The sequence below is a fragment of the Desmodus rotundus genome, chromosome 7, assembly GCF_022682495.2.
Source record: "Desmodus rotundus isolate HL8 chromosome 7, HLdesRot8A.1, whole genome shotgun sequence".
In the NCBI taxonomy this organism is placed as follows: domain Eukaryota; kingdom Metazoa; phylum Chordata; class Mammalia; order Chiroptera; family Phyllostomidae; genus Desmodus; species Desmodus rotundus.
This window is the reverse complement of record NC_071393.1, coordinates 50,014,851-50,036,075: the sequence shown is the minus strand read 5'-3', so window position 1 is coordinate 50,036,075 and position 21,225 is coordinate 50,014,851. Positions and strand designations below refer to the sequence as shown.

Below are 21,225 nucleotides of genomic sequence, written 5' to 3'. Positions count from 1 at the left end.
TTGTTTATTTTTTTAGAGAGAGGGGATAAGAGGGAGGAAGAGAGGGAGAGAAGTATCAGTGTGTGGTTGCCTCCTGTGCATCTCCTGCGTGGGGCCTGGCCTGCAACCCAGGCACGTGCCCTGACTGGGAAATGAACCAGTGACCCTTTGGTTCACAGGTCAGCACTCAATCCCCTGAGCCACATCAACCAGGGGTGCTTTTTATGTTAATTTTGATGTTTCTATTTTCAGAGATTTACCCATTTTATCTAAATTGTTGAATTCGTTGGCATAAAGTTATTACATTCTCTTATTGTTCTTTACTATCTTTAGGATCTGTAGTGAAAGTCTTTTTTCCTGAATTGGTGATTTTGTTCTCTCTCTTTTACTCTTGAACAGTCTAGCCAGGGGTTTTAAATATTTTGTTGATATTTTTGAAAGAATCAGCTCTTGGCTCTGTTAATTTTCTCAATTATTTTTCTGTTTTCTATTTTGATTGAGTTACATCTTCATACTTACATCTTTCTGTTTAGTTTGGGCATCCTTTAGTTCTAGATTCTTAAGGTGAAATCGTAGGCTATTGATTTTAGGCCTTTCTTTTAGATTTAATCATTTAAAGCTGGACTTTCCTTCTAAGCACTGCGTTAGCTGCACCCCCACATTCTGATGATGTATTTCCATTATTATTTAGTCTAAAATGTTTTCTAATATTCCTTTTTATTATCTATTGACTTGTTAGTTACAGCTTTTTGTATTACTTTCAAAAATTGTTTCTCTAGGGCCCTGGCCAGGTAGCTCAGTTGGTTAGAGCATCATCCCAATACACCAAGGTCGTCGGTTTGCTCTGTGGTCCGGGCGCATACAAGAAGCCACCAATGAATGCGTAAAAGTGTGGAACAACAAACAGATGTTTATCCTCCTCCTCCTCTTCCTCTTCTCTCTTTGTAAAATCAGTCACTAAAATAAAATAAATGTTTCTCTAGGAATTATAATATACATCCTTATCATTTCACAGTCTAGAGTTAATACTCAACTAGTTTACATAAAATACAGAAACTTAAAACCATAGTTCCCTACCCACCCCTATCCAGTCTCTTTGGTGGTGGTTACGTATTACATCTGTGTATACAAACACCCCACAAAAAGTTGTATTTTTTAATGTAATTTTAACAAATAAGATAAAGGATGACTTTTAAACTTAACCAGACAGTTTCCATTTCTGATCTTCTTCACGCATTCCTGAAGATTCAGTTTTCCTCTGGTACAATTTCTCTTCAGCTTGAAGAACTTTATTTAGCATTTCTTGTAGTTATAATTTGCTGGTAAGTAATTCTCTTTTCCTTTATCTGAATGTGTCTTCATTTTGCCATCAGTTTTAAAGAATTTGCTTGTCAGATACATAATTCTGGTTGACGGGGTTTTGTTTCTTTGTCTTTAGCATGTTACAAATCCTGTTTACTGTCTTTGGTCTCAGTGGTGTTTGATGGGAAGTCCATGTCATTTTGGTTATATCCTGGACATTGTGAATGTTTTCCCTATAAATAATGTGTTGTTTTTCTCTGTCTGCTTTCAGTATTTTACCTTTGTCTTTGGTTTCTAAGAGTTTACATGTGATTTTCTTTGATTTTATCCTACTTGGAATGTAATGAGATTCTTGAATTTACAAATGTATGTATTTCTCCCAATTTGGGGTGTTTTCAGACATCATTTCTTCAAGTATTTTTCCACCCCATCCTCCCCTGTCCTTTTGGGACACGGATTACCCATTTGTTCAAGGCCATGATACTGTCTTACAGGGCTCTGAGGCTTTTGTTTTTAAAGCTTTTCTTTCTCTCTTTTAAATATTTGATAATTTCTGTTGATTTCTCTTCCAGTTCACTGACTCTTTCCTCTGACATCTCCATTTTGCCTGTCAAATTTTTATTGAAAATAATAATATTTTCAGATATAATATTTCTTTTTATTTTTCGGTTAAGATTTTCTATCTTTTTAGTCATCCTTAGTATATTTCCCTTACTTCGCAGAGCATAGTTATCATAGTGGCCTTCAAGTCCTCATTTAATAATCGCAACATCTGGGTCATCTCTGGGCTGGCATCTGTTAATTATCTTTGCCCTTGAAAATGGGTCAGATTTTCCTAGGTCTTTTTATGTCAAGTATTTTTTGGCTATGCCTTGGACACAGTGAATGTTTTGTTGTGTAGACTCTTGGTTCTGTTATATTCCTCTGAAGAATGTTGGGGTTTTTTTGTTTGTTTGTTTAGCAGGCGATATACCAGGTTAGAGTCATTGTAAACTCTATCTTTCTCTCTGCAGTTGGAGGTTATGTTCAGCTAAAGCTCATTTAAGCCCTTGCTGTGTTGCTTTGAGATTGTCCCACATAGGCATGGTTCAGAGGTCAATCTAGTCTTGTGTGGTGTTTAGACGTGGAAATGGGAAATGACTCTCTCTGGCTGGGATCTCTCTCACTCCGCTGTGGTGGTTGCTGCCTAGGAGCTTTGATCTGATTCTTCTGGCCAGAATGATAAAGGGCTTTTATTGACATTTCTTTGGGTTCTGAATAGTTTAGAAAAAGTTATTTTCTGAGCTTGAAAACAGCATTCCTCTATTTTTCATATCATTTAAACCACCACAATATGTGTTATTTCCTATTATTATCATTATTGATATTATTAGGATCAAAGGTGGTAAAATCAGCATTATAGAAAGTGTGAAAAAAGTAGAAAAAATACTGTTACTCTATTTTCTTAGCGAAATTATTAAAATCTTTGCATATTTTCTTTTAGAGTTCTTCATAAATTCTAATCAGTGCACAAAAAGACCTTGTTTCTTCCACTGCTATTTCAAAAGTAAATATTTTTTTCAGAATATTTTTATTTTTCTCCTAATGCTGATGATTTTACTAGATGAGATAGGCTGTCTTGAGCTCAATGTTTCTTTTGGAACTTCAGAGCCGTGCATTGCAAGTTGATGTTGGTGTGTTTAGGAAGTGAATTGAGATGATATTTGGCCATGGACCCAAGAGAACCTAAATCTTGTCCTTAGTGGGCCAGCCTTCCCACGGAGGTGTCTGTGACCATATAGCGAGGTAATCCGTGGAACCAGTTGAGGCTTTGGCTCCATCCCCAATGTACGACTCGTAATCCTTTCCAGTGTATTACTCTGTAAACTAGGCTGAACATAAGAAGAAATCATTTTCCTGTGTGAAGTGTTCCTGTAGCTTGCAGCCAAGTCCTCTGGTAGTCTGCTCTATTTATTTCTATCTTAGAGTCTAAAATAGAGTTTTGGATCTTCTGTTCTAATAGGAGGAAGAGCCACACTTGCAAGAACCAGAGAGCTACCTGTTCTAGAGTCTAGAGCATTCACACAGGTAGTTCTCCCTGGACCTTTAGCAATTTTTGTCCAGTGAGCTTCCTCCCTGTGTCTGACCAGACCTTGTGGGGCAGAAGAGAAACCTGGCTGTTGGCCTTTCGGACTACCTCACTGTTCAGGTAGTCAGAACCTCTTGGTAGAGCAGGAAGGAAAAGGCATGGAGCTCCAATAATTAGGGAAAAAAGGAGAATTAAATTACTGCTCAGACTGCAAAGATTTCAGTCACCCTGTCCCATGTTAAAGTATAGCATAAGCTTAATCAGCATGGGTTGTGAGTGGCAGGCTTGATATCTTATGTACTTCCTCCTTTCAGGATGGTTACATTATTTCCCCAGGAGTATCTCCAAACCAGGCCTAATCTCTTTCTTTTTAAGAAATTATTATGAAAAAAAGAGAGAACATGTTATTTTTCCTATGGGATTGGATGTTTAAAAATGATTTTACATGTTTTCCAGTGTTGAGAGGTGGGTGGGGCTGTAAAGCACCACCCTTTGATGGACTGGCCCATTTAGCACTGGGATACCACCTATTTTGAAAATATAATAGAAGTTCCTCTTAAACTCAGGAGTTCTATTTCCTATTGGTTTATTTTATTTTTTTTCATATAAAGAACAACTTTCCTATGAAGAACCTGAGAGAATGTACTGAGAAATGTTGAACAATGAACACTTGTTAAACTTTAACGGCAAACCACAAGCCTGGGAGAAGTTGGGACGGGATGCCACGCAGGAAGTAAGAGACAAAAGGGAAGTGCAGTGGGGACAGGCAAGTCCAGTCCTCATCAGGCGTGAATGTGTTTCTGGTCTGTGTCTGTCCCAGGTACTACCTTTTCGTCTTTTATAGGAAGAAATGCAGATGGTGTCCGTATGGACTATCACCACCTGTGCAAACAGTAACAGCCAGAACACTGTGAGGAGGATTATATAGCATTTTTTTAAGTAAGAAAACTTCCTTAAGGACTCTAGACATCATTTCTAATGTTCATGTAGCATGGTCTGGAGAACAGGCACAAGATTATTTTCACTTTTTCATAAAAAGTCTTGTTGCAGATAGAACTGAATTGTCTAAGGTTTGCTGAGTGATGGAGCTGTGTAGAGAAAGCAGCCTCCTAACCCCACGTGAGAGCTCTGGCATGTAGGAGAGTCTTGGGTTTGAGAACCAGCAATAGGTATTTGGGGGATTAAAAGTAATATGACTGTATTGAAAGGCTAAATAGGATGTTTTCTTCTTATTTTATATACTGTACGACAAGTAAAGATACTTAATTGTAAAAATAATGTTTTTAGGAATTGATAAAAAGAAATTGAACCAAGAAATGTGGGTAAGTGCTAAGCAAAGAGACACAAAGTAAAATAAGAAAATATTTTCCACATTTAAGTCTTAAATCCATTGTATTTTGAAGCATAGCATAAAATGAAATGTCCTTCCCTTCGCAGCCCCCATACTATAGTCAACCATTTGCCTCAGCACAATTTATTCATACTGCTTTTATCACCAACTTAATGCTGTCTTAACAATACAAGCCATGTTATTGTTAGTTCTTTTGCTTACTCAGTCTATGTGTTGATTCTAGTAGCTGTGTTTCAATTTTAATTCTTGTATCTGGGTAAGTTTTAACTGTCTTGTTGGCCAAGTGTTTCTTCATTTCCCTTTTGAAAAATTTGGCTGATCTACCCTGTTTATTATTTCAAATGAATTCAGAATTACTTTTCAAAGTTCAAAATATCATTTTTAGATTTTGATTGTGATGGCATTAAACTAATAACAGTATTTTAGGATGATCTGATATAATCAAAATATTTGGTCTCCTCACCAAGGAACATTAACTGTCTCTTTATATTATTTTTAAATCCTCACCTGAGGACATTTTTAAAAATTGATTTTAGAAAGAGAGAGAGATAGAGACATGGATGTGAGAGAGAAAATAATCAGTCACGTCCTGTACATGCCCCAAATGGTGGTCCAACTCTCAGCCTAGGTGTGCTCCCTGACCAAGAATCCAACCCACAACCTTTTGGTGAACGGGATACTGTGCCACCTGGTCAGGGCTAACTATTCGGCTAAGTCTTTCTTTTATGTCCTTGGTAAAATTAGAAGTTTTTATTCACGAGGCCTGCCTTGTGGCTGCCATAGCTCAGGTGACACACCCAGGGAAGTGGTGGGCTGGGGAAGGGATGGAGACACCCAGGACTAGTTGGGAGAAGTGCTGTCCTGCCAGGATTGCCTGAGGTTTTCTGCGGTCTCTGTGCACCATGGGACTGGGAAACGACAGTCTAAAGAAATGTTACAGTAAATCCCTAGGGGTTGCAGAAATGCCCACCGTAAGAAAAGCTTTTACAAAAGACTTGAAAGGTTTTCATGGTTCCTGTGAGAAGGTCAGTAGTTGGTTTTAAAATGGTACAAACCCCTACTACCCACTGGTGTCTCAGGGAGCACAGTGAACATTCATTCCACTGTGATAAGCTATTTTTGGGGTTGGAATTTTGTCAACAGGACTTTTGTGTTGTTTGTTAATATATTGTTATTTCACAGGAAAAATTAATCAAGATGTCCACGGTTTCGAAGCACTTTGGACTGAACTACAAAGAAGAATTGTACATTTTCAAAGAGCTTGAGAAGATTCGCCGCCAGACCAAAAAGGATTTTCTCCAATTCAAGCAGAAGCTGGCCTCCAAGCCGACTGTGGATGAAGTCCCAGTCTTCAGCCTTCAGGACCCTGGCCCGGCCCAGGCTGGGGAGACGGAGAGAGTTTTCTCCGCTGGATCCCTGCAGCCATCAGGGTCCCCTCCGGCTAAAGACCCCGCAGCACCCGCTGCAGCCCTACTGCAGCAGGCGCTCCGAGGTACAATGCGCCCCCCGGGACGGAGCGAGGGGGCTGCTCCCACGAAGCCACGGGTGTTTCGCCCCCAGGACTTCTACTTGCGGAGCTCGGCGTTCCTCCGGCACCGGCTCCTAAAGCAGCTGCCAGCCATCGCCACTAGCGTGGGCACGTCCAGACCGCTGGTCCTGATGCCGCCGCCTGCACGGAGGAGAATGGCCGGGGGGCCATGGGGCTGGAGGAGCCCGAGGCCCTCGGGTGCCAAGCGCGTCCAGGACCTGGCCCGGGGCCGCAGCGCGAAGCTGGGGCGGGCAGTGCTCGCAGAGGCCCGCAGGGCCAGAGAGTGGAAGAGCAGCTCCATTACCAGTGCGGAGGGCGAGGCGGAGGCCTCCACGCGGCAGCGGGGAGTGAGGATTCGCACCCACCAGGCGTCCCCGGGCGCGCCGAGGTCTTTTTCCAAAACAGACGGTGAGACTGTCCAGCGGGGCGACGGGCTGGAGGCCGCACTGCAGGCCCCGCTGCCGGTGAGAGTGATCCCGACGTCCATAGAGGAGATCATCGCCTCGCTGCAGTCCGAGGCCCAGCTGGCCTCCGACCGGACGATCAGAGACCTCATACAGAGTGTCCTCGGCCAGAACTACGACATTGAGATGGAAGTAGGTGAAGGAGGATAGTTCTCCTGGGTCAGTACGACCTTAGGATAGACACGTGAAATATTACAGTGCATATGGTGTGTTATAAGCTGGACAGGCGAGACAAAACACTGGCGCGTTACGCAAGTTCTTTGAATTTTGAATTTGAATTTTTGAATCTTTCATTGAAGGAGGGTATCCTCTTTTCAAAGGGAAAGAAATTGAGGTGTCATTTCAGAAACTGGTTCAGTGAACGTTAGTTGTAGGCCTGCGTAGCACATCCCTGGTAACGTTTCCTTTCAAAGTCTTTGTGGTTGTTTAGTATTGAAATAAGAGAACAGATGTTTTATACGAAAAACTCATCTTTTTCTCTTATACCTTCACATTTTTAGCAGTAAATTTATATCCTAAACATCAATGTATTACTATTAAGAAATTGACTTTATAAGAATTCTGTAATATTTCAGTGAAAATCATTCTCTTAGTTTTTTAAAATTGAATTTATTAAGGTGACATTGGTTCACAAAACGATACAGGTTTCAAGTGTACAAGTCAATGAAACACCATCTGCGCACTGCCTCGTGTGCCCATCGTACAAAGCAAAGTCTCTTCCCACCGCCTTGTGTCCCTCCTTTGCCCACCTTCATTCACCACGACCACCTACCTGCCTTTCCCTCTGGCTGGCACCACACTGTTGTCTGTGTCTGGGTTTTATATATATTTGTATATATGTATTTACATATGATTTTTTTGCTCAATCCCTTTACTTTCATCCTGCCCCCCAACACCCCTCCCCTGTGATAGCTGTGAGTCTATTCCCTGTATTCAGGCCTCTGTTTCTATTTTGTTCATCTGTTTATTTTGTTCGTTAGATTCCACATATAAGTGAGATTATATGGTACAGTATTGGTCTTTCTCTTACTGGCTTATTTCATTTAGCAAACTATCCAGGCCCATCTATGCTGTCACACAAAGTAAGATTTCCTTCTTTTTTATGGCCAAGTAGTATTCCATTGTGTAAATATACGAAGGCTTTTTCATCCACTCATCTAGTGATGGGCACTTGAGCTGTTTCCAGATCTTGGCTACTGTAAATAATGCTGCAGTGAGCATAGGGTTGTATATATTCTTTCAAATGAGTGTTTCTGGTTTCTTCGGATATATTCCCAGAAGTGGGATTGCTGGGTCAAAAGGCAGTTTCATTTTTAATTTTTTGAGGTATCTCTGTCCTGCTTTCCACAGTGGCTACATCAGCCTGTATTCCCAACAGTGCATGAAGGTTCCCTTTTCTTTATATCCTCGCCAGCACTGGTTGTTTGTTGATTTAGTGATGATAACAGTCCTGGTACGTGTAAAGTGGTATCTCATTATGGTTTTAATTTGCATTTCTCTGCTGATTATTGATGTTGAGTATTTTTGCATATGTATATTGGCCATTTGTATGTCCTCCTTGAAGAAGTGTCATTTTAGGACCTTTGCCCATTTCTTAATTGGGTTGTTTTCTTTGTGTTGAGTTGTATAAGTTCTTTATATATTTTGGAATATAGCCCTTTATCAGATGTGTATCATTGGCAAATATGTTCTCCCATTCACATCGATGTTTCTCTCTGCCTCTTTCTCCCCTCTCCCGCTCCCACTCCCCCTCTCTCTAAACCCTCTCTCCCTTCCTCTCTCTCTAAAGCAATGAAAAAATGTCCTCGGGTGACATTTTAGTTCTATGTGGTTCTATTTTGTTTATTTTTTCCTTTGTTTCCCTTGTCTGAGGAGATATGTCAGCAAAAATATTGCTATGAGAAATGTCTGAAATGTTTTCTTCTAGGATTTTTATGGTTTTGTGACTTAACATTTAGGTCTTTAATTTTTTTGGAGTTGATTCTTGTGTATGGTGTAAAGTGGTGGACAAGTTTCTTTTTTTTTTTTTTTGCATGAATCTGTCCAGTTTTCTCAACACGATTTATTGAAAAACTATCTTTACCCCATTGTATGTTCTTGCCTTATTTGTCAAATATTAATTGACCATAATGGCTTTGGTTTATTTTTTTGCTTTCTATTCTGTTGCATTGATCTTATATGCCTGTTCTTGTGCCAGTACCAGGATGTTTTGATTACTATGACCTTGTAGTATAGTTTGATATCAAGTAGTATGAACCTCCAACTTTGTTGTTCTTTCTTAGAATTGCCAAGGCTATTAGAGGTCTTTTGTGGTTCCATATAAATTTTTGGAATATTTGTTTTATATCTGTAAGATATGCCATTGGCATTTTCATAGGAATTCTGTCGAATCTGTAGATTGCTTTGTGTAATGTGGACATTTTAATGATGTTAATTATTTCTAACCATGAACGTGGTATGTGCTTGCACTTATTTGTGTCTTCCTCAGTTTCTTTCTTCAGTGTCTTATAATTTTCTGAGTACAGCTTTTTTACCTCTTTGGTGAAATTTATTCCTAGGTGGCTTATTTTGTTGTTGTTGTTGTTGCAATAGTAATTGGAATCATTTTAAAAATTATTCTTTCTGATATGATTTCAGTCTTCTTGAATTTATTAAGACCTATTTTGTGTTCTAACATGTGGTCTATCTTTGAGAATATTCTCTGTGCACTTAAGAAAAATGTATACTCTGCTGCTTTGGGATGAATTGTTCTGTAAATATCAATTGAATCCATCCGGTCCGGTGTAGCTGTTGCCATGTTGATTTTCGGTTTGGAACATACATCCGTTGATGACAGTGTGGTGTTAAAATCCCCTGCTAATGACTGTGTTGCTGTTGATCTCTCCCTTAATGTTTCCCAAGATTCTCTTTATATTTAGGTGCTCCTGTGTTGGCTGCATATATGTTTACAAGGGTTATTACCTCTTGTTGGGTTGACCTCTTCAGTACCATGTAGTGGCCTTCTTTGTCTCTTATGGTCTTTGTTTTGAAGTTTGTTTTGTCTGATATATTGCTACCCCAGCTTTTCTTTCACTTTGATTTGCACGGAATGTTTTTTCCATCCCTCCACTTTCAGCCTGTGTGCAAATCTTCTGTTCTGAGGTGGGTCTGCTGTAGACAGCTTGTGTCCAGTTTCCTTATCCCTCCAGCTACCCTATGACTTTGGTTGGAGCATTTAATTCATTTACCTTTGGGGTTATTACTGATAGGTATTTATTTATTGTCATTTTATTCTTTACACCGATGTTCCTTCCTCTTTCTATTTCTTTCTTTGTTATTCTTCTTAAAGCACACTCTTTAACATTACTTGCAATATTGGTTTGGTGGTAATGAATTCCTTTCTTTCTTTTTTTTTTTTCTTTTAAATTTCACCTTCAATTCTAAATAATAGTCTTGCTGGGTAAAGTAGTCTTGGTTGTAGGTCCTTGCTTTTCATCACTTTGAATATTTCACGCCAGCCCCTTCTGGTCGGAAGTGTTCCTGTTGAGAAATCAGTGACATCCTTATGGGAGTGCCATTATAGGGAAGTGTCCCTCTTGCTGCTTTTAACATTCTCTCTTTGTCTTTAACCTTTGCTATTTTAATTTTGACATGTCTTGGTGTGGGCCTCTTTGGGTTCATCTTGATTGGAACTCTCTGTGCTTCCTGAACTTTTGTAACTGTTTCCTCCATGAGGTTAGGCAAGTTTTCAGCCATTATCTCTTCAAACAGGTTGTTGATCCCTCACTCACTCTCTTCCTTCTTGTACCCCTGTGATCAGGAGCTGTCACACTTCATGTTGTCCCAGGGGTCCCATAGACTTTTTAAAATTCAAATTTATTTTTCTTTTGGATGCTCTGCTTGGGTACTTAGTGTTATCTTGTCCTCTAAATTGCTGATTTGATCCTATGCTTCATCTAACCTGCTCTTAGTGTATTCTTCATCTCAGATATTGTATTTTTCATTTATGACTGTTTCTTTTATATGGTTTTTATATTCTTTTTGGTGTTTCCTGTCTCTTTCAGTTCTCACTGAGATCACCCATGCTTCCTCTACGGTCTTTGGGCATCCTTACAACCATTGTTTTAAACTGCATCTGGTATCTTGGTGGCTTCCATTTTGTTTAATTTTTTTTTCTTGTTTTTTCATTAGGGGCATATTTCTTTCCCTCTCTATTTTGTCTCTGTGTATTAGGTCGATCTGCTCCAACTCCCAAACTTGTTATGATGGCTTTATGATGTAGGTGTCTTGTTGGGCTCAGTGGCATAATCTTCCAGATCACCTGAATTCAGTGCTCCAGAAATGTTTCCTGTGGGTTATGTGCCCTCTCCTGTTGTAATTGAGTCTTTTTTTAAAAGTATTTTTTCATTGATTATGCTATTACAGTTTTTCCAATTTTCCTCCCTTTATCCCCCCTCCATCCTGCCCCCCCAACCCTCCAGTATCACCCCCCTTAGTTCATGTCCATGAGTTGCACATATAAGTTCTTCGAGTCCTCTGTTTCCTATACCATTTTTTATCTCTCCCCGTCTATCTTATGCCTACTAATTATGCTTCTTCTCTGTACCTTTCCCCCCCATTCCTCCCTTCCCCCTCCCCACTGAAAACCCTCCATGTGATCTCCATTTCTCTGGTTCTGTTCCTGTTCTAGTTGTTTGCTTAATTTTAGTTTTCGTTGTTTTTCTTTTCTTTTAGGTTCATTTGTTGATAGTTGTGAGTTCGTTGTCATTTTAATGTTCATATTTTTGATCTTCTTTTTCTTAGGTAAGTCCCTTTAATGTTTCACATAATAATGGCTTGGCGATGATGAACTCCTTTAACTTGACCTTATCTGGGAAGCACTCTATCTGCTCCTCCATTTTAAATGAAAGCTTTGCTGGATAGAGTAATCTTGGATGTAGGTCCTTGCCTTTCATGACTTCAAATACTTCTTTCCAGCCCTTCTTGCCTGCAAGATTTCATTTGAGAAATCAGCTGATAGTCTAATGGGAACTCCTTTGCAGGTAACTGTCTCCTTTTCTCTTGCTGCTTTTAAGATTCTCTCCTTATCTTTAATCTTGGGTAACTTAATTATGATATATACCTTGGTGTGTTTCTCTTTGGGTCCAATTTCTTTGGGACTCTCTGAGCTTCCGACTTCCTAGAACTCTATTGGGGATTGGGGAAGTTTTCCTTCATTATTTGAATAAGTTTTCAATTTCTTGCTGCTGTTCTTCTCCTTCTGGCATCCCTATAATTTGGATATTGGAATGTTTCAAGTTGTCCCAGAGGCTCCTAAGTCTCTCTTCATATTTTTGGATTCTTTTTTCTTCCTTTTCTTCTGGATGGATGTTTACTTCTCTCTTTTGTTCCAAATCGTTGCTTTGAGTCCTGGTTTCCTTCCTATCACTGTTGGTTCCCTGAATGTTTTGCATTATTTCACTTTGGGTATCCTTCATGTGTTTTTTCATTTTTCGACCAAGCTCAATCAGATCTGTGAGCATTTTGATTACCATGGCTTTAAATTCTCCATCAGATAGGGTGGCGATCTCCTCCTTGCTTAGTTCTCTTTCTGGGGCTTTGCTCTGTTCTTTCATTTGGGCCATATTTCTTTGTCTTGGCCCAGCTGATAGGTTGTAAGGCCGCGGGGCCTTAGCTATTCACCTGGGCAGGGCAACCATCTTTGCTGAGCTGTGAGGCTGACTGTGGGGGGAGGAGCCAGAGAGGGAACAGTGCAGCTCGCCTGCTTGTCGCTAGTACACTTTTCAACGAACTCTCATGTGCGATTGGGTGTATCTCCCACCATGCAACTCCATCCGTAGCCCACAGTCAGCTCTGAGTGTCAGTTTTCTCCTTAAGTCAGCCCCTCCCGCAGAGCCCCCCAACTAGGCAGCCAGCCCCACCCCCACGGTCTGCCATCACCTCAGTTTTTCTGAGTGGGCTGTGTGGTCCGCTGCCTTACCGGTCTGGTTGTTGTGGTTGATCTTTTTCTTTAATTCCTTGGTTGTCAGAGTTCCATGTAGTTTGACTTTCTGGTGCTTTTAGTTGTTTATTGATTTTAGACTGGTTGTTATCCTCCTTTTGGTTGTGCGAGGAAGCGAGAGGTTTCTACTTCTACCTCCATCTTGGCTGGAACTACTTAATTGAGTCTTCTTAAAATTGTTATTTTTTTTTTCCTCCCCTGAGGACATTTTTTCATTGCTTTTAGAGAGAGAGGAAGGGAGAGAGGGTTTAGAGAGAGGGGTTGTGAGAGAGAAAAAGACATGGAGAAGCATCGATGTGCGAGAGAAACATCGATTTGTTGCCTTTCATACGTACCCCAACTGTGGACTGAACCCACAACCCAGGCATGTGTCTTGACTGGGAATCAAACCCGTGACCCTTCGGTATACAGGACAGTGCACAACCAACTGAGTCACACCATCTAGGGCTATAGTTGAGTCTTGAATGCTGTTGGCACTTTCATGGATGGAGTTAACCCTTCAGGCTGGCTGGCTATAAGGATAAACCTCGATTGATCACCATATATGAGTTGCTGTGTAGGGGCTGCCCCCTGAGACAAAGTTGTTCCCAGCATGGCCTGGTGCCTGTGAGAATCCCCCTTTGGGTGTGCTGCTTGTGTGGCTGGTTGGGTCAAGCTCTGGTCTGGTCTGAAGCCCACCACTGGTCATGTTGGTTTTGGGTCCACTTGGGTGGGGTTCAGGCACCAGCAGATGTCAGACATTGTGTGCAGCCCACCCTGGGCTCCTTGTCTGGAGCTACCATGCTATTCACTGTTTGTGGCTGCATCTACTCAGCCTGGGTGTGTGTGGGAGGGGCCAATCTGTGCACAAGGGTCAACTTCCTCTAGCTTAGAACTGGGGGAAGGTCTTAAAAAGTCCAAGGCTCCTTGAGGTCTGCCTCCACCTGTCACCTACTCTGCCTCCCTCTGAGGTTGCCTGGTCTTTCTCCAGAGGCTTCAGAATAGAGACTATAGAGTGGGCCCAGGCTTGCCTCCACCCACCCACAGACTCTTCCACAGGTGCAAGATTAGTAGGGCTGTGCTACTCTGCCAGAGTCTCCAATTCCAGCTCCCCCAGGAGGAGGACACTGCAGGTTCAGGCTGGGTACAGCCAGCTGTTCCCTCTGCAGGAGCAAGCTCAGCAAGGCAGAGCTAGCTCAGCAGGGCCACCAAGTCTCCTAGCTCAGCAGGGCCACCAAGTCTCAGGAAGACAGATTAAAAGAGTCTGCTGTTGGAGGTGGTGCTGACTGAGCCCACAGGAATGGGCCAAACACTTTGTCCAGGTCCCAGACAATAGCCCCTGAAGGAGACACACTCTAAATGTCCCAACTCTGAGCAGCAGTCCCTGCCACCCGCATCGAGCTGAGCTCAGCAGGGTAGGACCCCCAGCTGCTGGAAAGATAGGTCAAAGGAGTCTCCTGTTGGGGGAACAGTGCATTCTGAGCTTACATGTAGGGATAATAGGAGTGGTCCCCCAGGTCTGTGCAATGTAGCTCTACAGCCCAGCTCCTGCCCATCTGATTCCTGGATGAAAGTGTCCCCAGGAGATGTGCTCCAACAGCTGTAGCTTTTCACAGCACTCTGATCCCCCTGCATGACAGAACTCAGTAGGGTGAGGTCACAGGGAGTGGAAGGACAGGCCAAGTGATTCAACAGGTTGGGGGGGGTTCTCTACGACTGTGCACTTGAGATGGGAAAAATGGTTCCCTTTCCAAAGCTACACAGTTCAATCTCCATCTGAGTCTCCACCAAGAACTTTACCAGAAGAAGAGCTCTGCAAAGGTCCTGCTGGGTTCAGCCAGCAGACACCTCTGCAGGTCACAGGCATGGCAGAGTGGTGTTGCCACCACTGGAGGGCCTGGCAGTATTCTCCCCAGGCTGGTGCTGGAAGAGTAAGAGAGCTCCACCCAGGGAAGGTGACATCTGGGTCTCTAGCAGACTCCCTTCACTCCCAGGCAGACTGAATCCTCGCTGATTTTCACCACCTGATGCTATGTGAGCTCCTTTTCCCATCTCTGTTGATTTGAGATGGGGTCCCTGCATGGTGTAGAGACCCCATGCTCCTGAGGTGATGGAGTTTTGCAGCCAAGATATCTCTTGCTTCTCAGTTGCCACACTTCGGTGGGTGCAGGGGCCAGCCCTGTCTGCTTCTCCACCCTTCTTACCAGTTTCTATGTGGCTTCTTCTGTAAGTCCTTGGTTATAACATTTCAGTTCAGCTAGACTTCAGTTGGCCATTAGGGTTGATTGCTCTATAATTTAGCCTTACATTCAGTTTGGCGCTGGGAGCAGGTGAGTTTAGTTTCCACCTACTCCACAGCCATCTTGGAATCCTCTCCTAAGATGTTTTTAAAATTTACTTTCTAGGCCTTCCTTTATAGAGATTATAAGTGATTCTTTTTTTGGTGGTGGGGAGGATCTTTCTATTTTATTGGATTAAAGAGCACAAACTAACCAGCAGGAACTAGGGGAAAAGATGGTGAAAGAAATAAAGAAAAGGGCTGGGCAAAGATTAGAGATGACAAAGGGGGAAACGGGAGACTGAGAGCCCGAGTCAGGACAGGAAAGAGTTTTCTAAGGAACAGACATCTCTTCATTTGATGATGATTTTCCAGTGTAAGGCTTGAGGCCCAGAGCCAGGGAGGGGCTCAGTAGGTGGCGAGCCCTGGGCCCAGGGCAGAGGCAGTGGGCAGTGATGTACTTCTTGTAGTCCTCACAGATGACCTTGAAAGCTCAAGCAGTGGTGTACGGTATGTCTGTAACAGGGTCCCAGTATAGGGCTGGACGATGGGTCACCAGGCAGACCTCCCGAACAGGGGCCTTTGGGAGCCTCACTTGGGGAAACCATTCCTCAAATGTCCCATCACCACTAAAAGTGATGAAGGTACGTGAGCAGTGAGCAGAAGGGACGACAGGTCCAGTCCCAGCACGGGGAGCTGTGGGAGCAGGTTCAAGTCCTGCCACATCAACATTCTCTTCTTTAGGGCCCAGCTCCCCCACCAGCGGCACTGTCACTAAACGATAGGTGATTGTAGGCCCAGGGCACTTCCACTTCTTGTGACCCTGCTTCTTTTTGTCAGCCTCGAGTCGCTCATGTGTCTCCAGTGAATGTAAGTTGAGCTAATCAGTGATCTTAGCCTCTCTGAGCAGCTCCTCCTGGGTCAGCAGCCGCTCACAGTGGGGCCCCTTTGGCCGCCGTGACTGGCCCTGCCTTTCCTGTACCCGCAGGGATGTTTGCTGTGTATGTTCAGCTGTAGATTGACATGCAGACTTCCAACTGTCAGAGCCATCATCCAGTAGTTCTAGAGGTAGCAGCGTCTTCTCTTCCTGGGCCTTCTGAGAGCTACCAGCCGGGGTGCTGGCCTTTCGAGACCTCAAGCTCTTGAGAGGCTCCTTATAGGCGTTGGCTAGTACTCGGCACTTCCTTCTTGGCTTTTCTGCTTCTCCATCACTGGATGGTTCGTCCCCCTCATCAATGTCAAAATCAGAGTCAACTTCATCCTCTGTGTCTGACTGGTCCCCCTTGATACTCATCATCTCCAGATTCCTCCGTGAAACCCCCATAAGTCGTCTGGTAGAATTCATCTTCCTCCTCTGCCTCCAGGAGCCCAGAAAGCCGGTTCCCCGTGGTCTTCCGGGGGTCCCAGCCCCCAGCCAAACTCATATCACCTACCGAGGCTGCGACCAGCAGCTCCTCTCCCAACGTGGTTCTCAGAGCTATATGTGTGCCAAGCACTATGGGATGCAGTTATGTGCATTTTTGTCCCAACCACAGCCTGTTAAGTAGATACTGATAAGAGCCTCATTTCACACATGAGGCTTTAGTAGCAACTAACGCATGGCAGAGCTGGGATGCCACCCCAGGCAGTCACACGCCGGAGACTGGACTGGAACCACGCCTGGGCTATCCATTTGCTGATTGTGATATGTCCCTGGCAGGGAGCAAAGCTAGATAGGGTCATAGTTTAGGATTTTTTTTGCCCATTATATAGACTCTACTGTGGCAGGGACATTCAAAACAAAGATAATAACAAGGGAATCTGGGTTCCACACTGAAAGTGGGAGGTGTAGTGGGGGAGAGAAAGAGCAGAAAAGGAGACAGTCTTTTTTGAGAATGACGGAAGGAAGATATTTTACTATTCTTGGCTGCAGCTCCAAACCTCTTGTTAGTACACAGAATACTGCTGCCACATTGTCCTTAAAATAGTTTCAGGTCCAGAATCCACGCTTGGCTGTGATTGAAAGAATGTGATCATAAATCCCATTAGGGAAACACAAACATGTAAGGACAAGACTCCCCAGTGTTGTCTTTGACCTAACGTTTATCAGCAGAGTAGGACAAATGTTTTCAATTAAGACCCACATCTCCCTCCCGGTTGCTGAATAGGATCACTGTGACTGCTCCGGCCATTTCGAAATGGGTATTCCTAGTTAGGTTTTCTGTGTGTCTCATAGAAAAAATAATCAGGGACGTGACTTGGAAGTCTTAATAGAACAAAGGACTCGGTGCTCGCGCTGGTGAGAAGGAGCCCTGTGACACAGTCAGGGTACTTGGCACAGAGAGGGGCTCGAGTTAGACACTGGCTCAGAGGGCCTGTGCAGTTGGGAAAAGTTACACTTTCAAAACACGGGCCTTTGAGAGAGAGTATATTTTGAAAGGTTCAAATAGAATAGAATACAAGAAGGAAGAACATCGAATGGCATATGCACATGAGACAGTGAACTCTATTTTCTGTGATCCCAGTCCTCTTGTGTATCCTTTTCTTGGTGCTTCAGTTACCTGAATTAGTTTATGTAGGAGAGTGGCCAGTATGGAATGCCTCAGTCCTATCTCTGCCTTCTATTATATTCATTTTTAGTGCAGCCTGGATTTAAAAATATTTTATTTATTTTTTAAAATTTAAATTTTAATTAATTTTTTTATTGTATTCTTTCCAGTACGATTTAGTCCCCTTATACCCCTATCCCTCCTGCAGTCACCACACTGTTGTCCATGTCCATGAGTTTTTCCTTTTTGCTCAATCTCTCCACTCCCTAACTTCTCCCCTTAGCTGTCATCCTGGTCTCTCTCTCTGAGTCTGTCTCTATTTTGCTTAGTTCAGTTTGCTCATTAGATTCCACACATGAGTGAAATCGTATGGTATTTGTCTTTCTCTGACTGGCTTATTTCACTTAGCATAATGTTCTCCAGGTCCACCCAAACTCTCACAAAGGGTAAAATTTTTTCTTTCTTTACCACCGAGTAGTATTCCATTGTGCAAACGTGCCATCGTTGTTTTATTACCCACTCATCTACTGATGGACACTCGAGCTGCTTCCATATCTTGGCGATGGAAAATAATGCTGCAGTGAACACAGGGGTGCTTATGTTCTTTCGAATTAGTGTTTTGGGTTTCTTTGGATATAGTCCCAGAAGCGAGGTCACCGGGTTGAAAGGCAGATCCAGTTTTAATTGTTTGAGGTATCTCCATACTGCTTCCCACAGTGGCCGCACCGGTCTGCATTTGGTGCCCATTTGGCTCCTGGAGGTTTGGAGCTGCAGCCTAGGTTTCATTCTTGCTATTTCAAGCTCCCTCTTCCTGTCCCCAACAATTCCGGAAGACGAAGCTGTGCGTAATTTTGGATAAAAGTCATTCCAGTTTTATTTAGGGTGAGGCGGGAACAATGGGGAATTTGTTGGCATGGCTGTGGCTGGATAGATGAGAGAGAGCGATAAAAATGTAAGTACAAAGGTGGTCTAAATTATGATTTAAAGACTCTTAAGATTAAAATAAGGATGTTTGTTTTAAACATTTGGAGTCTATATAAACAACATTCTCTCCTGGATAAGCAAGGAATGTGGGTCTTCATTGTAGACATGTTAACTGGGAGCCACACAGCAATTGCAGGAAAAGGCAAAGGCTAAGACATTCTCAGCAGGGTGTGTTGTCTCCCGTTAGAGCTCGAGAAAGAGCAGTCCAGGCCTTGGGTTCAGAGTTCCATAAATAACTGTACTAACAAACAGGTGCACAGAATACCTGCTGATTAAGTTTATCTGTCAGATGTAGGTCAAACATCTGAAGCAGGGTTTCTCAACCTTGGCCCTATTGACATTTTGGGTTGGATAATTCTTCACTGTGGGTGGCTGTCTTGTAGAATGAAGGATGTTTAGGAAGATTCCTGGCCTCTATGCACTAGATGCCGGTAGCACAATCCTCTGCCCCTTTCCCCCGCCCAAGTCATAACAACAAAAATATCTCTAGATATTGCCAAATGAGACCCTGGGTAGAAGGGTCCTCACTAAGTTCCTTGAGCATCCTTATAACCAGTGGTTTAAACTTTGCATCTGGTAAATTGCTTATCTCCATTTCGTTTAGTTCTTTTTCTGGAGTTTTGATCTGTTTGTTCGTTTGGGCCATGTTTCCTTGTCTCCTCATTTTGGCAGCCTCCCTGTGTTTGTTTCTATGTATTAGGTAGAGCTGCTTTGACTCCGTGTCTTGGTAGTGTGGCCTAATGTAGTAGGAGTCCTGTAGGGTCAGTGGCACAGCCTCCTCTGTCAGCCATGCTGGGTATTTGAGGTGTGTCCTTTGTGCGGGCTGAGTGCACTCTCCTTTTGTAGTTGAGACTTGCTTGCTGTTGGCAGATCAATGGGAGGGATTTACCCAGGCCAATCAGCTGCAAGGACTGGCTGTGACCACTGACCACCAATTTCTGCCCTCTGTGGAGGATCAGCTGTGCAGAGGCAGGGTGGTGGTACTCCAGTGTGGTCTGTAGCTGTCCACTGGGTGCGCTGGCCCTGGGGTTTCCTTGGGTGGTACAGGCCAAGGTCATTCTCCATCTGTGTTTTGCCTGGGGCCACCCTACCTGAGCTATAAAGCAATCTGAGAAGGCTGCTACTTGTGCTGGGCTTAGACATTCCCAGGCAAAGCGAAGCTGTGAATGAGCCAAGCTCTCACTGAGACCAGCTGTTGCTTGTTTGAGAGCATTTAAGAAGTTGTGAAGCATGAGTCAAGACCAGCCATTCATACTGAAAAGCATTTTGGGTGGGCCCGAAAGTTGGGTGGGGCGGAGTCTCTGGGGATCTCTCCAGGGCCAGGCAAACAGTGTTAGCCAGGTTGATGGAGTCTCAGATATGGCACCAGCTTGCTGGCTCTATGGGTGGAGGGTTTAGAAGAGGGACAATGGCCTCAGCTCAACTTGAGCCAGACACTTCAGTTTCTCCATGTACGTGACTGGTGCCTTTCCAGCTGCTACCCCAGTGCTGGAGCTCAGAGGAAGTGAGTCTGAGTAGGTGAGTCCATGTGTAGGTTCTTTAAGAGGAACTGCTTGGATCTCCAGAAGTTTCTTCCACTGACTCAATCTCTGTTGGTTTTTGAAGCCAGAGGTTGTGGGGACTTATCTTCCTGTCACTGGCACCCTGGTCTGGGGGGCCTGGTGTAGGACTGCGACTCCTCACTCCTGAGATATCCCTCCTGGATTTTTATCCACCACATGTGTGTGCGGAACCAGTTCATTCCATGTCTGTGCTTCTCCTAGTCTGGATGGATGTGGTTTCTTTAATTCCATAGTTGTCAGACTTCCATTCAAGTCGATTTCTGATGGTTCTGAGTGATGGTTATTCTGTATTTTAGTTGTGATTTTGATGTGGTTGTGCAAAGAGGTAAGCCTTGTCTGCCAATGCTGACATCTTGACTGGAAGACTCTTCATTCATTTTTAAACATGAAAAATAAAATATTTATATTTTTCTTGAAGACAAATTTTCTGTTCCTTTTGCCAGTTTAATTGTAGTAATGATTTAGAAACAAGCTAGAAGTTGTTTCTTCAAAATAAACTTACTCCGTGAGTGTTTACTTTCAAGATTGAAATACAAAGTTAATTGAACAATGAAATGCTAGTTTATTGTAAAATCCAAGTGTATTTTTTTCTGACTCTTATTACAGATGCTGACCAGAAATGATTTTCCCCTTTGCCCACTTATATAATAAAGTCCCTTATTTAGATCATAAAGGACAAATGCATTTGAATCATGAAAGTGATCCATTTTCATATATACCAGGGTTTAAGCACATATGAAATAAAGTGAAGAATTTTTAAATGTTGGCAAAATAATTGCTTTTTCTGGCTATTTCAGGTACAGTTATTTGAATATTTAGGATAAAAGCATTTCCCTTTGTGGATTATCATTTGAATACATAGCTCAGTTGTCATTTTGATTTTATAATCTAGACCTTATTGATGCTTTTAAATTTTAAGGACTTGTTCTAGAGCTTAGAATCTTTTTCAGGGGAAGCTGAAGTGGGCACTAGGTGATACACTGCATATTTAAAATCCAGCACTATTGCCACCTCAACTTGTAGACTTTTAGTCTGCTTTAAAGATAGGTCTGATATTTTCAAGTCATAATTTTCATTTACTTTGTATATAACAAGAGGAAAGAGTTTGTACAATTTAAAAGCTTTTAAAAAAATGTTATGTTGATATCAGGGCTTGGAATAATATGGCTGCCTTCACAGCAGATCGAACTAGCTGAATATCCCTGTTAGGTTACGCATTGTT

At 42.8% G+C, this 21,225-nt stretch overlaps 1 protein-coding gene and 1 pseudogene across 1 annotated transcript in view; one reads left to right on the top strand and one right to left on the bottom strand.

The window, feature by feature from the left end:
* Positions 1-21,225, top strand: part of TTC6 (tetratricopeptide repeat domain 6) — a 191,266-nt gene that overhangs the window by 6,220 nt on the left and 163,821 nt on the right. The window contains exon 3 of the mRNA XM_053927694.1: positions 5,883-6,824. Coding sequence (XP_053783669.1) covers positions 5,898-6,824 — 927 coding nt within the window. The 5' untranslated portion in view covers positions 5,883-5,897. The remainder of the gene's footprint in view (positions 1-5,882; positions 6,825-21,225) is intronic.
* On the bottom strand, positions 15,283-17,078 carry LOC112296507 (vacuolar protein sorting-associated protein 72 homolog pseudogene; annotated as a pseudogene).